This window comes from Corapipo altera, unplaced genomic scaffold (genome assembly GCF_003945725.1).
Source record: "Corapipo altera isolate COAL_440 unplaced genomic scaffold, ASM394572v1 1, whole genome shotgun sequence".
Classification (NCBI taxonomy): Eukaryota; Metazoa; Chordata; class Aves; order Passeriformes; family Pipridae; genus Corapipo; species Corapipo altera.
Window position 1 is genome coordinate 20,630,685 of NW_020884873.1, and position 17,392 is coordinate 20,648,076.

General features: G+C 37.3%; 1 protein-coding gene across 9 annotated transcripts in view; it reads left to right on the forward strand.

Moving 5' to 3' along the window:
* Positions 1–17,392, forward strand: part of ANKS1B (ankyrin repeat and sterile alpha motif domain containing 1B) — a 423,271-nt gene that overhangs the window by 254,806 nt on the left and 151,073 nt on the right. For all 9 annotated transcript variants that reach the window (XM_027666829.1, XM_027666823.1, XM_027666799.1 and 6 more), the window contains 2 exons: positions 1,644–1,742; positions 12,102–12,254. In XM_027666829.1, the coding sequence (XP_027522630.1) occupies positions 1,644–1,742; positions 12,102–12,254 (252 nt within the window). The remainder of the gene's footprint in view (positions 1–1,643; positions 1,743–12,101; positions 12,255–17,392) is intronic.

Consider the following 17,392-nt stretch of genomic DNA (forward strand, 5'->3'; position numbering starts at 1 on the left):
CTGTTCTGAATACTGTATGAAGATTCTTTCAGGGTATGATCTGCAGACTCCTAGTCTTAAATCATACCACTTACTGTGAAATATAATTTTAAATATAGTAGCTTTGCAAGGTTTCCATGACTGCCTTAAAAAGACATCTCCCAGATTTTTCAGGGTACTTTGCGGAGCAGCACTTGAGAGTCCTCAGAAGTACCCCTGTAAACTAATCAGTCCATCTGAAAAGAGTGAAGATTTAGCAGCTGAACAGGGTGAAGTATTGCATATTCCAATGTGCTTTTTGAAAGAAATTCATGCTGCTTTGGGACAGGAGATTTGATATTCAGAAAGAATTTATATCCTTTATTAGAGCCCTGACTCAGCAAAGTATTTAAGCATGTTCTGTTATGCTCCTATTAGCTTTTCATTTTGCTGCTTCTTAAGAGCTGTAGTGAGTCAGAAGCAGCAAGCCAAATGGAAAGGGAGAGATGTTTTCATGGATTTGCTCACATAAAACCTGTTTCATGATGAATTAAATTAGTACGAATAATAAGAATTTTTACTTCTAGCAAATTAGTGTCATGAGACTCCAACAGGGCTAAGAGATCAATACAGATCATCTGATTTTTGCAGGTTTCGTTTTCAACTCTAATAGTTAGAAAATTTTAAAAAATAAAACACATATTAAAAAAAAAAAAGGCGCTGAGTTTTTGTCTGAAATGAAGGAGTCAGAAAAGGAGTCCAAGATTGCTAGCCTACTTTAAATTATTCTGATCTGATCCCTGGCTGGAATTCGCCTTTTGGGCAACTGCTTTGCCTCCTATGATTCCAAATAGTAACTGCCAGTTCATCAAGTGTATCTTAACCTTCAAATGCTGAACTTACTCAAAGTGATGTCAGACTCCTTGAATGTAGGAATTGTATTATCCTATTTCTGTAGCTCTAGGTCCTCTCCTACTGCTAGCAATTCGTAAGAAATGCTTGAATTATGTAGGCTTATTTTATGAACTTTTGTGAGCAATCATTTAGTGTATTATTTGAACAGATGGTCTTTTTCAGCTATTTGCGTGTTAGGAATTATTTGACCTGCCCACAAGCAGGGAGATAAGAGCAGTGACAAGTAGTTAGGATTGTACTGGTACAGTTAAATTTAGGGGGATGGGGACTGTATGGGGTCTGTTGATACCTCTCACTTTCTTCATCATTTTATTAACAAGGAACTAAATAATTTTATCCTCATCCACTCTGTTCATCTTATTCTGTTTTAAATTCTTTTCAATCTAGAGAAAAATGAACATCATGTATAGCTGAGTGAGGTAGGAGGTGAATTGAAAAATTGAGAGCTTCTGAATATTTCTGTAGTCATGTCCTTGGTGCTAGTCAAATGAAAGAAGGTTCACATCTGGTATTTGGCTTGAGTGAGAGCCACAATTTCTCCACTGGCAGTGCTGCCAGCAGTATAGTAATTGTCCATGGGTTCAAGCACCTTCCACCACATTTTGTCATCGTGAAAATGAATGCAATCATCAGTAATTTATTATTCTTGTCAGATACTATAAATTAAGCAAAGTATTATCTTTTAAATGCAACAGAAGGGCTTGTTTCAGGCTATTGAAGGCATCTGTTATTTTTTAATTTTTATTACACTATTTTTTTCCAATTTTTAGGGAAGCAACGTGATGGAGGACCAGGATCTCTTGGAAATAGGAATCCTTAATTCTGGGCACAGACAGAGAATACTCCAAGCAATCCAGCTTCTCCCAAAGGTATAGTTTCTGTTATTATCCAGACAAGGGAACTAACTTAACATTATTTAAAACATTTTTTGAATGGAAATAAACATAACTCTTTACTGGTTTTGTAGACGTGTTTTTTGCATATGCAACCATGGCATAAAATAATGTCATTACATTAGACTCCCTTTATATAGATATAGTTGACAAAGCAAAGGAAAGTAAAATCTGTAATTTGAAGTGATACTGTTTCAGCTTTATTTTAATAATTTTTGTTTTTACAGCCTGTTGATAGACTGTTATTACGTATGTGTAAATAAGGCTGTTCATAAATCCTAGACTGTTTGTCTCTTACATAGCAGTTGCCCTGGAAATATTTTTCCCTTCATATAAGTATTCTTAAAACGTTGGATGAAAAATTGTTTTCCTAATACCTACCTTTTATGTTAGATTCAAAGATTTCCTTCAGGTTTCGTATTTGATTTTTTGCAGTGTATATGAATTTTGCTTCTCAGCTGTGGACAGAGTAACTTGCAATCATTTTTCTGATCATTTTTTGTGCTAGCCAATTGAAACTGTAGATTTTAAAATCGGCAGTAGAAAGAGATTACTCTTATATTCTGCTTACCAGAATATATCAGCGGAGGCTTCTACTACCATTCCAAACAAGAGAGACAGTGGACCTAGCATAAAATACCATTATTTTAATTAGGAAAGCTGTATAAGGAGAATGAATGAGGAGTAACAGACACCAGTAAGGCTTAGAAGGCTGCCACATATGATAGGGATACTTCATACAAAATGCTGGGACCAGAATAAAAACAACTCTGAAGTGCATTGAGCATTCTGGTAGCAGCATGTGTAAAATAACTGAGATAAAGATTAGTCCACTTGCAGCTTCGTATGGCTGGAGAATGAGAAGAGTTATTAAAGGACTTTTGAGTCTAGAGCATGAAGCTGATGTTGCTGGAAGAGGCTTTTTGATGCATCAAGGCTTACTGGATGGATGACTTGTAAAAGAGAACAAGGGTTTCTTTTGTATGGTGAAATCAGAAGTTGCTAAACAATATCTTTATCTGAAGGTGCTAGTCAATCCATACATATTACAATCTGAGTCTAGGCACTGAAACACGAAAAATCATTAAAGATAATAATTTTCCACATACAATATTAGACAAATGAGATAAAGGGTACAATTAATAGAGTATATAAAAGTAGCATTGGATGAATAACAATTGACATTAAAGATTTAACTGTGAATTTTTTAATTTTTCAGCAATGATATCATTCAAACAAAATTTTTGTAATCTTAATCCAAGCTCGTAGGTGATGATATACTTAATCCATTTTTCATACTTCTTAGAGAGATCAACTTTCATGTATTCTTGTTTACATTTTTCAAAATTAATAAATAGATTATTAATACGTCAGCATCTTCATGCTATCTGCACTCAGTGGCTGGTGTTTATGAGAATATTGTTAATATTGTCTGGTTTTGGAGATTTCACTAATGCTGAGACCAGATTTTGTTATAAAACTACAACAGAGGTATTTTTAAAGTTTTTTTAATGTGAGAAAGGACATAATCAAGATCTAGAGGTACTCTTGAAACCAGTTTAGAACAAGATGGTTATGCAGTTACTTGGAAGAATTCTGGATGACTTGAAGCATGGGCTGAATATGGTGAGGTAGTTTTCGGCATCTTCCCCGCTAAGCTAAAAAACCCCAGTCCTTAAGAACCATGTTTTTAACATGTCTTTGATGCAAAGTTGTTACACCAAAACAAAGGCAGTCCAAAGCTGAAGCTGTGCGTCGCATTTCTTCACTTAAATGATTCAGGAATGTAAAAGAGCTTACATAGTAAAAATACGTAATTTCTTATACAAAAGTGAGTTCTTTTGAAGGCACAACTGTCAGAATAGTTATTGTAAAGTAAGACATGCAGGTATTCCCAGAAATACCAAGGCAGTGGAAAGAATTCAGAAAGTTTATTTAGAAGTCCAGAAACTTACAAAATACCTGACAGTGCAGTTTATGCACTGGGAGAAAAAGGCAAGTCACCACCCTCTTAATGCCTCTTTATCCTCTGTGTTTCTCCCCTGCCTTTCCAAGGCCTCTGTACATGTCTGTTAGGGCTATTTCTCTCTGGCATAGGAGAGAGAGAGGTAACACAGCTCTCTCTGCCACCCCCTCTGGACTGCAGAAGGCAGAAAAAGCATCTAACCCTCTCAAGAAGGCACTTTTGCAAGCTTCGTAAGTGTAATCAACTATGTCTAGCTTTCCTCTTACAAATTCTTCTGAGAGGAAGCTATCCCTACAGTTATGGAGCCCAAAAGTTGGGATCATGGGTAGTTTTATCTAATGTAACTCACCCTTGCTGTATTTGCAGCAGCTTGTTAAAGACATAAAACACTTCCACATCCTGCAGTGAACCATGGAACATTTCTGTATATTTATTTATTTGTTGTTAAGTTCAGCTCTGTCATCATGCATTCAAAATCGTGTATACCATCTAAATACTTTAAGACCTCAAATGATAATTGGAGTCACACTAATTTGAATTCCATTAGATAAAAATTTTTTTAGTTCGTTTGTTTTGAACATTTACCTCTTTTCTGTTCCTCATTTAATTTAAAAATTGATGACTACTTGTTTTTTACTACTTAATAACTATGCTGATGATGTTATTTTTAGTTTTACTATTAATGTTTCTTGTCTTCAGATACTTTGTAGCTCAAATTTTGATGTGGAAGTTAAATGCTTTAAAAAACATCTATGGAACAACACTTCCTTAAAGCCATATACTCAGGCAGCACTGAATAAGCTTAGAGGGTAAAAATCAAGCAACAAATCTATTTTTAAAGCTCTTTTTGTTAGTCTGATCAATATTCAACTCTACAGCCTGGAAATGCAACAGGCATTTAGTAGCTGGAAGGAAAGGCTGTCTTTTTTACTCATAATTGCTGCCTTTCTAAAGAGTAATGAATTTCTATATGTCAAATACCAGTATCCTGATTAGAAACCATGCTCCAGAGCTTGAAGTAGTTTTAAATAGGGAAAAAACACCCACATATTTGTCTGAATATAGATAATTAATCATTGTAATTTCTTATGCACTATTTAACTGGTATAAAAAGATATGTTTACCTGGATTTCTCAAAATATTTTCCCATGAAGATTCTGTATTTGGGGAGAACATTTCATAAGAGGGTAAACTGATATGTTCACCAATAGGCAGATAGAGTTGAAATCTTTCAGTTAGAATTCTTCTTTTCAAAATATCCTTTATTTTTGTTGGATTAGAACTTGTAGCCCAAATTCTTATCTTGTACCAATATAATTTAGGTTATTCAAGTTTCACATTAATATTAACTGGAGCACTTCATGGCTTATTATTATTAGATAAGGTTAAGACAGTCCATTAGAAATATAATTTGTAAAGTTAATTCTTGAAGTGGAAATATTTTATACATGACATCAGTCTTAGAGCAAATTTCATAGCAGAGTTTAATATTGCATTTAAGATTTTTTGTGAAAAAAATGAAATCAGTAAATGTTTGGAGAAGGATTTTGTATGTTTTATTAAAATGAGAAAAGAGTTGTGTGCAATGTATGCTTAATTGACTAAGAAAATAATAGCAGTCATAACAAAATTTTAGTCACACTTAAGTTCCATAGGAGACTTAGGGAGCATTGTCAAGTTATTTCAGCATCCCAAACATATGTGCAAGTGACTTCTCAGTGGGTTCCTCAAAAACTAATATATTTTTTTAAAATAACAATTATCCTAGCTTATCTCAGAACTTTTCAAAAAAAAGGATTGGTTTTGTGTGGGATGCTCAGTGTATGGCTGCTTCTCCCAGCACATAATGGGAACACATTCTCTCATTTGACAGATGGAAGAAAGATGTTCGCTGAGAGCAGCTTTCTTCTGGCTTCAGAGCTATTCTTAAAGCAACTTGTTCCTTCCTGCACAGAGAGGTCTCAGTACAAAGCAAGTTCGGGAATAGCAGTGGTGTGCAGGCAGCCAGCCTCTTTCTTGAGTGCTTTGCAGAACTAGACAAGAAGTAGGATTTGATCAGGCTATGAGTACATGCTGTCTGTGAGTGGTGTTATATGAATGGTAAAGCTGTGCTTCCAAAAAGTGCTGGACGTATTACTCATATTTAACACTCTTCTGTGCAAGCACAGTAAGTCTGGCATTTAGGAAAACAGAACTACTGTGCATATGCTCATTAACTATACTGTGTATGTAACAAAGACCACATATATTGCTGTTCGCTTAGACACCCCAGAGCTCAGTAAGCTGATTTCAATCCTGGTGTTTAATAATCTCCCATTTAGCACTTCCATTCCTAAAGACAGTTTCCAAACTAAGAGATGCTGCAAAATGATGTCATAATGTTTATGACCCTTTCTGACTGTGACTCCTTGCTTCTGGCCTACTGGAAGTGAAGATGAAAAACAGGGGTCAAAGGAAGTGCTTTCTACCCTGCTGTTTTCCCTCCTTCTTGTGCCTCTGGGATTTACTTTCCTGGTTTAAAAGGAGACCATTCACATGCTCATTACACTACTTGCAAGACCTTTAACCATAAGGACAGAAAAAAAGTGTTAGAATCCAGCATAACACATGAATTTTTTAACTCTGAAATACAAATGTGTAGTCTAAATTATTTAAGTAATGCAGCACAATAGGAGTGGATCAGTAACACAAAACAGTTAGATGTGTGCACGCTATAGTTCAAGGTGTTTATTTCAGATTAGCTTTAGACTGTTTCCATAGACCAAATACCTCCTCTAGGCCTGTGCTTCAAAACTGCCTGATGAAAGGAGTATCACAAACATTCTCCTTCTTAACTGAGCCTATCAGTGAGCCACTCTAGACATGACATGCTGTCATTTATCTGTATAGTGTAGATAACAATAGCATGCTGCTGGTCCTGCCACAATTGCCCATACATATGTCTTACTTACCTTCCTGCTTCTTTTATACTTTCTTATTTGTGATTGACTCCGGAACATCTACTGATTACACTGAGAATAGTCAGCAGGCAATGAAATACACTATTTGAGAGAAAACACTGTTCCCTTTTTTTGGTAACCATACTAGGATGACAACCTGAAGGACTTTTTTATGAGATTAAAGGCCATAGGTTCCACTTAGTCCACAAGTTCCAGATTTAGATCTCTTAAGATAACATTATATGCAATGGATATGACCTGAACTGTTGCATTTGTTATCCTCAGTAGCACTGACTTAGAACTGTTCTTCCCTTGTCCCACACATTGTATTTGATGAAGAACTAGGAAGTCTGTTCACTGTTCTGGATGTGGAACTGTTTATACTTCTCCAGAAAAAGAGAAAGACAGAAAAAAAGGAAAAAAAAAAAAACATGTTTTCCTTTAAATTTGAAATACAGATTCCAACTTCATAAACTGTAGAAATTCCAATTCTTACAATCTTAGGCAGGAAACCCACTGTGTCTCTGCAGTCAGGTCCCTGTTTTCACTCAGTGCCTTTTTCAGCAGCAGCAAATGCAAAGTCTTCTCAGGTCCTTAGGGTTTTGTACCCATCCTCTGCGAAAGCTGCTCCTCTGCCCCTGACTCCAGGCTCAGTTTCTGCCCAGGCACTTCAGGCACAAGCTCCACATGGTCCCACTGTGCCAGCCAGGCCCTCTGATCTTCAAAGTGTCACTCCTCTGAGCTTCTCTTTCAATGATCCAGAGGAGGAATGATCTCCTCTTCCAACAACATGACTCCAAGTGATCATATTGGTAAAGTACGTAATATGTAACAGACAACTCACAAATACAGAGAAAAAAAAGAACTGATACATCCAACATTACAATAATCCAAAATTACTTAGCTTGGTAGTTTATAGTTTCATATAAGTTCTAAAAAACACTGCTTAGATCTCTTGGGTGGGCCAGTTGTGTAAAAGAAAGGACTATATGCTTGCTAAAAAGATCTTTCTTCCAAACCAACATAAGCATAAAATCATAGCCATCATTTAAAAAGCAGTGCAAGTCAAGTAATCTCATCCTTCTTTTACAGTGGATAAAAAGCTTGATTTTAATACACACAGTGTTAAGATCCACCAGATAGTGATATTACCTGTGGAGAACACAGTATCAATTCCCCATCTGTCTGAGAAGATCAGAGAAAACTGGCAATAGTCTGTGTTACTGAATTCGCCTTGATGCTTCTGGTGCATATATGATTACTTTGAAGCTCTATTTGTGTTTGACTACCTTTTAGAGGCAAAAACTTAAGTACCTTTTGACCTAATGTAAAATACGGTATATAATCACAGCAGTGATGCACCTTTAAAAATTCTGTTGTACAGACAGTCTCTTGTGAAGGATTTCTCAACCCATTAAGATGCTACTTGACATTACTATTTTATTATGAGAAACAACTCTTTCTGGCTTCTGCTTTCTATTCATTTCAAAGGAAGTGATACTAGTAAAGATCAATAGGACCTAGGAAAGAAATCTCATATGGTTTCTGTCTTCTTCCACACTCCTTTTTATATTTTCATAAACATTTCTTTTTCTCTAAATCCTTTGGGCTTCAATTCCTAGCCTTTTCTACAGTCAGCATGGAAAAATTTTCTGCATTGAAAGAGCTAACATTGGTATTGTTCTCTAAAGAACCGAATTAATTAGTAGTAGTGTCTGTGGAAGAACAATACTGCCCCTATTTATGAGCAGTTAATATTTGAAGCACTGTCATGACTTGAAGCTCAGAGATTTTACACTGATCTGAGTCAAACAGTATGCACATTGCTTAGGTGTTTGACACCACTGGTGCCTATGTTGTAACTGATGCGAAATGATTGAAATATTATACATGGAAATACACTCAGTAGATAGGAGGGAGTTCTTTCAGAAAAAAATCAAAGCAAATAATATCAGGAAGGAAGCCTACAGGGTCTAAATGATTTGAGAGGAGTCTAAGATAATCTCAGAATCACAGAATAAAGTGCAGTATAGAAGAAAAAATAGTCTAAGCACTATGACCTGTTAATGAGGACTGGGATAAGATGCAACTAAACTGGAATTCTCATAAAGTAAAAGGACAACACTTCCAGAGAGATACTTCGAAGAGTTTTTATTTCAAAACTCAGTAACATTTTATATGAAAAGCAGATACTATTAATGATACTGTCACATCTATATAACCAGTATATCTGTCAATAAGTATGTAAAAGGAAAACATTCAGCCAACTATGAATGACAGTTAATAAGCTAGTTGATATTATTAACAGACAGAAAAAGACCTTCCCATACAAGAGGACAGATACTGAAAGTTTATTAATTTTCATATACTGGACACATTTTAGAAAGTCTCTTTTAGATAAGAGGGTGTTCTTAGTTCATGAGAAAACAAAATATTGCTTTTGTGATGAAACTAATAGCATATATTCTAGTTCTGAGATTAATTTTCTGTGATAGGAACAACTGTCCTGCCATGGTAGGTAGGCTCAGGGAGGGGAGTGGGAGGGAGCTCAGGGGACAGTGGGCAGGAAGCACTGGGACAAGGCAAGTAAAGGCAGGGATAGTGTCAGTGACTCTGAGCAGCTACATCCCAGAGCAAATCCACAGGACATCCATAGGGATGAGAATGGGACAAGGTCAATCTGGAGGGTGACTCAGTGGTTGAGAATCAGCAAGGTGCATGGCCAGGCACAGACATACCTACAGCATAGCTCAGGCAAGTGTCAGGACATGGACCTGAGATCACAGGCAGCTCCTGCAGAAGGTGGGGTGGCCCTGGCTAGACTTCTCCCCACTCTTCCTCACACTGATCCAAGGCTATGCAGCTGCAGTACCTGCAGCATGGCCTTGAACAAAGGCAACCAATCTCTGGGATAGGAAGAGGGAAAATACTTGCAGAGCATTCTGCTGCCCAGCAACAGGCCAGTGTTTAATGTAGGGTGTTGAGTGACCAAATCCAAACAGTGAAATTGTCAAATCCATTTCAGTTGTTCTCAGCCTCTTGCTTATTGTTCACCTGTGTTTACTTGCCTGCAGCCATATTAGAGGAATATCTGTTTTAACAACCCTTTTGTTGAAGATCTCCAGTGGGAATTGAGAATTTAGAAACTTGCCATGCTGTATTTACTTTTCAGAGGCTGTTGGGTTACCAAAATTACAGACCAGACTGCGTGGGTTTTCTGAATCAACAGGTCAAAAAAAAAGTCATATTAAAATCAGAATTTATTAAAGGTAAAGATCAAGTAGTAATAAACAAAAGAAATAATTTGCATAACATACCCCATCTGGATACATTGAAAATTGTTTTGCTTTGTCTAACAAAGCAAAGCTTTGTTTTGCTTTGTTAGACAAAGGAAACAAAAATACCTTGTATTTTCCAAACTCATTTGTTCCTTATTGGCCCTGTATGTCTTCATGTCTTCCTATATAAGATTTTTCTTCTTCTATTTATCAGGTTCTTCCTTTTCAAGTGTCACCTTTTTAAGCATACCTTGTTTAAAATCAGCTCTTGAAATAACATTCCTAGGAGTCAGAGCTCCCATGATCCTCAATGTTTTAGCAGTCTGCTGGACAGATTACTATCAATCTAATATTTAAAGCAAATCTGAATGATGATGAAAGAAGAATTTGCCATGCTTTTGACATAGAATAATTTCATTTTAAATTAGGATGAAAATAAATTCCAAAATGTCAGGTTCAACAACAAAACTGAGTTCTTACTTTCCAGTATGACTCCTTTGTTACAGGAGTGACCTGAAAGGCCTAATTCCTTTTGTTAATTATATGATTTCTCTTGTCTTTCCTTTATGATTTAAGATAATGGTTTCACTATGTCATTTAAATATTTTATACCCAAGGTCTGCAGCAAAAGAGTAAAATTTCATATTCACAGTGCAACGTGCCTGCATCGCTGCTCTCTGATACTGCAGGAAACCAAGATCAAGATCATGACATGCTGGCTTTCTGCATTTGAACAGACAGATCGATGAGCAGTACAGCAGCTTTCAAATGCAGACTTTAATTTTCTTTTCTCTGCTTTGAATTCAAATTATATTTCAGATAAACTGTGAGAAATAAATTGGTTCAGGCAAGATATTAAGATCAGAATTCTCTCATTTTGAAATTACTTTGTCACTTCAAACTTAAGCTCAAAGCATTAGGTTTCTGTCAAACTTACCTTGTTTCTCCTAAAGTAGGAATGTATATAAGCAGGCAGAAATGGAAGGCTGGCTTTCGGTATTCGCAGTGTCACCCTTGCACAGTCAGGAGATCCTATGCAAAACACAAGGTTTCTAAACCTTTAAAACTTTTTAACATTTTACCAGTTCAGTGTATTATCAAGTTAGCAATAGTTACACTTCTGTAGAAAGATGATATGCTTATAATACTGTTGAAAATTGAGGCTATTGCATAATTTTTTCTACTTCATTCCACTTCTATTTCTGCCACTATTGTAGATTGCTTTAAAATTCATAAAAAACAATATGGCATAACAAACTGCACAGGTAGAGGCTTTATACATTTTTATCTTTAATGGCTAGCTTGAAAGTCTTCACTTTTGTCACTGAGAGGCAATTGTGAAAGAGAAATTGCAGCTTTTTACTTCTTAGTAGCTTAACAAAATTCAGAAAAATAAGATGCCAGTGGCATTTCTTAGTTTTTTATGAAAACAAGATTTATGAGATTAGGTGACTGTGTTGCTATATAAATGCAAGCGGTGCACTTCTGTGCACATCATTCTGTCAATTCCATTTCAATAATATCTGATTCGATTGTCCGCTCTCAAACAACTTTACAGACAGTGAGCAATCTAAAATGTGATAAATCCCCAGGAGTTCCATGAAAAATGTGAGCAGGTAGAGAAGAGAGACTTTTTTTAAACCTTCCCTGGGGGCAGAAAAAGTACAGTGCGGCTTCAACCATTATAAAATAACAGATAGCCCAGTAGAAAAGATAAATTAGGAATAATATAACCAAGGCGATATGTTTCCTTTGCAGTGATACCAAAAGAACCATTTCTCAGTCTAATTTCTTCCCCTTCTATGAAATTGTAGGTGCAAATCTGACATTTTTGTGCAGTCAGGATATTAATAATGTTTCTTCCACCCTTTTGCCTTCCCCCACTTGTGGATTCTCTGTCTAGTAAGAATTGAACTCCAGCTACAGTCTTAGTACAGTCTGGTGTAAAAGGCAAGCAGCCATGAGAAAAATATCCATTGACAACTAAGTTTTATTGCTGCTTTTGCACACAAAATTATTTCATGTTGTACTAATCACTAAAAGAATGTTGATCAGAGAATAACTGACCCAAAGAAAATAATACCCATAACTCCTTTTCTAAAAGATGTTTAATGAGTATAATCAGGAATTTTTGCTCATTCTTGTTTTTCAGATGAAGCAGATCGGTCACGATGGCTACAACCCCACCTCTGTAGCTGAATGGCTGGATTCCATTGAACTGGGTGACTATACCAAATCCTTTCTAATTAATGGCTATACATCGATGGACCTTGTGAAAAAAATCTGGGAGATTGAATTAATTAATGTAAGTTGATCAATTTATAGCAGTAGTTCCTCCTAAATACATTATGTAATACTTGTCCTTATACATCAAGGATAAAGCAGGAAAGCATTTTCACTACAAATACTATCATCAGGTACTGTTAATGACTACAGCTTTTATACCTGTACCTAGGTTGACTGTACCTTTACTTCCATTTACTTTGCCATTATCTTTAGTATGGTATTCAATCAGCATGATTGTGTTTGCCTTCAGGATGCTGAACTACATTAAAAATACATTTGGGGAGTTTATAGCTACAAAGCACGAGTTTTAAAGTACTTCTTATAAAGATACTTACAGTTTACTTTTTATACATGCTCCGTCTAAAGTAAACATAAAACAAGGAAACCTTAAGTATAGTTATTAGGTAATGCTAAAAGAGCACAGTATTTTCTTTAACTATCACTTTTACTTGAAACTTTATTTACGTGAGTCAATTACATTTGATGCCCAAATTGGGCAACCATAGACTTTAATGTGGACTACACTGCAGGGTAATATGGAGTGAGATGAAGTTTGTACTGTTACAATGAAGACATTGACTGTACAGCTTTGCCAGTGGAATTTTCATGTAAGTTATGTGTCTGAAACTGCGTTGTTTTCTCTTATGAAAGATAGATGATTGTAGCTTTGGATCTGCTGTGACTTTTGAAATCAACCGTATTGTCAGTTTATCTGAACTTTAGTGCAATCTCTACATGAAGAAAAGCCCAATATCATATTTTTATTGACTCTTCACAGACAAAAGGCTCTACTCTTCCTTCCATTGTAGGAGATACTGCATCTTTGTTTCTGATTAGTGCCCGAGCCCCAGACAGTCAAAGGGCTACCAGTAATCATAGGCAATCAAACATATGATAAAGCAGTTGGTATAGTTTTATACTATGGAACAGTTCCCACTGTGTCCCAGGCTGGAGAAATGAAGAACATACCTACGGTGCAAAACCATGTTTCAACACAGTAACTGGTGCATGAGACAGAAGTAGGTATAGCCTGAGACAGGCATCTAAAGAAAAGAAGAGAAAGAAAAATATAAATGGAGTTATTTCATATCACTTGAAAGACAAAACCATTGCATGTTAGAATTTCTTTTCTTGCTGTTACACTACAGTCAATGTTAACTGGCGCAAAAATGTAGATTAAGGACCAAACTCTGCCTTATGTGTTGTCTGTGGCATTCAGTGTATGTTGTAGTTGTATAATTAAAGTCAGGATATGATTGATGCTATTATGGGTGTCTGCTGCTAAGCTATTTATAACTGTGACTTTTTCCTGTAAGTGGCTGGATTTTAATAAGAACTGGGGACCCTTTGCCTGAGAAGCTAAGTCAGATTAACAACTAGCACTGAGTTGGAAAAAAAAGTGGAAGACTCTGCTTGTATTCTGTCATTTAATTTTGCATCCCAAACATTTTGTCATAATCAATTTGGAAACAGATTACCCTTTAGCTCCCCCAAGTGGATCATTAAAACTTCATTAAAGGTTTTTGATTTGATTCCAAACTTGCTTAAGCTGATGAAAAGGGGAGTACCTGCACTGAAGTTAACAGGAATACACTTCTGTAAAACTAGTATAAACCAGACCTCTATATATCCCTCTAATTGTAAAGCTTAACATTATGTTCTGATTGAAGATCTGTATTTCTTAGAAAAACACCCCCTTTTGCCATGAGTTGCAAGTAGAAGCTGTTCATTAGTTGTATAAGTACTTGTATAGATACAGAAATCTATAGAGAGAAATGTTTTTCCCACTTGATATGTTTGGATTATGTTGTTCAAAAGCATAGTAAATCACAGAATATGCTGAGTTGGAAGGTACCCTCAAGGATCACCAAGTCCAACCCTTAGCCCTGCACAGGACCATTCTCAAAAGTCACTCCTACAAATTCTACATTCTATACATTTCTCTTTTAGTCCAACCAGTATATATTTGATTCCCCCCAATCAGTAGTAGCTAAGCTAACTGTAACGATATTATTTTCACTGAGAAAAGCTGTAGCTTAGAAAATTATTTACTGTTACTTTTCTCTTTCAATTGAGGGGAATCTTTCAGAAATGGACAAGAAATTGTTTTGAAGCATTGTGCAGTCTGACAGAACAAGATACTTAGCTCTGACCAGCAGGCCTGCTGTCTGAAATTGATTTCAAAGGTCTCACTTCCCATTCAGGTGATGGCAAAGAAAAGCTTATTACAGAAAGTTTTTCATAAAAGAACACATAAAGGTCAAAGCCACTAAGTCTGGAACAGAACTCTTCACTTGAGTAGGTCAAAATCCAGGCATTTGAAAAATAAGAGAAAAATCAGACTCAGCATCCTGAAAAGAATTCAAAGTACCCTTGTTTTGGTGGCTCTTGGTTCTTAAGTTGTACATGGAACAAGAAGTTCAATTTAAACTTATGTTCAAATATGCAATAAAAATATGTTAAGGGCTACAGAAATGATAACTTCTTCATTTTAGCTATAATTTTGGACAGTTTCAGCCACTGAACTTGACATAAAAGACATACCTGATTTGGTGCAAGGAATCCCTGTGTTTGTATTTGGTATTTCTTTCCATTTAGCCATTGGGAAATAATCCATGGGTCCCTGTAGTGAGGGGATATTATCTCTACCTTCAAATCTGTTTCTACCCCTCACTACAAGAAAAACATTGAGGCACTGGAGCATATGCAGAGAAGGGCAACGAAGCTGGTGAAGAGTCTGAAGCATAAGTCCTGTGAAGAGCGGCTGAGGGAGCTGGGGTTGTTTAGCTTGGAGAAAAGGAGGCAATAACTCTCTACATTTACCTTGAAGGAGGTTGTAGCCAGGTGGGGGTCAGTCTCTTCTCCCAGGTAACAAACAATAGAATGAAAGAAATGGCCTCAAGGTTCAGATTGGGTATTAGGAAAAATTTCTTCACCAAAAGGGTTGTCAAGCATTGGAACAGGCTGCCCAGGGAAGTGGTTGAGTCACCATCCCTGGAGCTATTTCAAAAACATGTAGGTGTGGCACTTAGGGATATAGTTTAGTGGCACTTGACAGTGTTATGTTTATGGTTGAACTCAACGAACTTAAAGGTCTTTTCCAACTTAAATGATTCTATGATTAAAGTTATCCTTCATGAGTTACCCCTTACTCCCATAGGACGTTGGCATGATCAGAACTTTGAATCTTCTTGTCTTCCTAAAAAGAACAGTTCTTACTCTTTTTCCAACACAGTTTTATTATTCGTGTAAGTTACCATCTAGGCAAAGACATTTACAAACACTGCAAAGAGAACACCAAGCATATGAGAGAGACAGAAGGTCTGAGACATTGGTGGTAAAGGCCATCTTCCCTCAGCTTTTCTTGTCCTCTAGCTGGCTCACTGGCATTAAGAAACAAATTTAACATGCAGCTTCCTGAAATTTATTGCTAATTATTCCAGCAAGGTAATGTTTGATCTGACATGCTAGTTTCTTTCAGACTTCTCTGTGTGTATATGTATACATATATAGAGAGAGAGAGAGTGTTTCTTCAAACTCAATCAAGCAGCAATTTCTAAAAGCATTTGAATCAGAAAAGTAATTTTAAAAGTTTTTTTTTTTTTCATGTGAGCTCCCACCAGCATTCTCAGCCCTTTTTCAACAAGTCAGACTGTGGCGGTTTGAGACCCTCAAAAATCCAATTTCCAAGTCCAAGCCCCCCTCCTACAATTTTTTTCAGTGTGAAAGGGTTTTCCAGACATAACACAACTCAGTATGGGGGAAAGGGAATTATATCACAGTTTATTACTTACACAAATAAATACTATAATACATTATATACACAATTCTAACTATCTCTCCTATGGTAAAGCAACATATTTACATTAGATCAAGTCCCTCCTTTCCCTCCACTAAAAGTTCAGAAGGGAAGAAGGAAAGATCCTTTCCACTTCCAGGGCAGCAGTGTCTCTCCTCTTCAAGGCAGCAGTCGCAGCTGGAGTTATTGTAGCTGGAAAATATCTTTCTCTCTCTCTCCATTACAACGCAGGGGTCTCTCTCTCACCCCTCTCAGCCCTTCAGCTCTAACCGAAGGTCTCGCCTGTGGACTACCAGCAGGGACAAACACTCACTTCACCATGGTCATATCACGGAATGCAGGGCATCCTGTGAAAGTCCCTTCCTCAGGGGATTCAAGCTCCTCCTGAGTCAGAATGTTTAGGGCAGCTCTCAGTTCAGTCTTTGCCCCAAGCGTTCTACCAGAGCTCCTTTGCTCCGTCTCAAACTGCCAGTATGGTGAAGGGGGAAAGGAAAGCATCTTCCTCCCCCACATTCCTCCTGGCTGTCCCGGTCCAACTCCAGGACATCTCTGCATTTCAGGACTCCCTTCAAGTGGAAGTCCACCCCCTCCTCTTCCAAAAAAAGGAGTCTCCAAAGGGTTTGGGGAAATAAAGCCAAGTCTCACCCCCAAACAACCTCCGCTGAGCTTGGTCCTCTCTCTCTCCATCGGACAGCTCTGCGTCTCTCAGCTTGGTTCCATGCCATCCCTGCTGCTTGTTATCTTCTTTGACTCTCAGCCACAGCTCTCTGTTCAGTGCTGCTCCGCCACCGTCTCAGTGTCTCTGGCTGTCCCCTTACAGCGAGGAAACCCCCCCAGCTTTTAGACACAGTACTTGGCCCAGTTTAACACTGTTCCAAGTTCCTGCAGCCCCCAGCCGGAGCTGGGGGGCCTTGGCCCGCAGCGAGGCTCCTGGCCTCTCTCTCCTCGTGGCCTAAAACATGGCTACTTCTCCTCCAACTAAGTCATCTTCTCCCTTCGTTTCCGGTCTGGTGTGATATGTTTTAATTTTGCAAGGGCACTGGTTGGATCAACACCAAGAACCCCTCCCCCCCCCGGAGTTACACACTTTCCAACCCCAGGGGAAAACCCTTTTTAACCCAGGACACAGACCTTCAGACTTTGAAATTTAGCTTTTGTTTCACTAATTAATTGTAGATAATTTAGAATTTTTCCAGATCCATTTCCTTCTGGGATGTGCTTTTTGGGAAGCATTGTTCTAGTTTTCTTATCCTGGGATTCCAAGTATTCAGAATGCCTTCTCCCAGCATCGGCTTTCCCAACACTTCTGCTTTTGTCTCCCAGATATCTGGGCTCATTAGATGGATCAAATTCTGTAT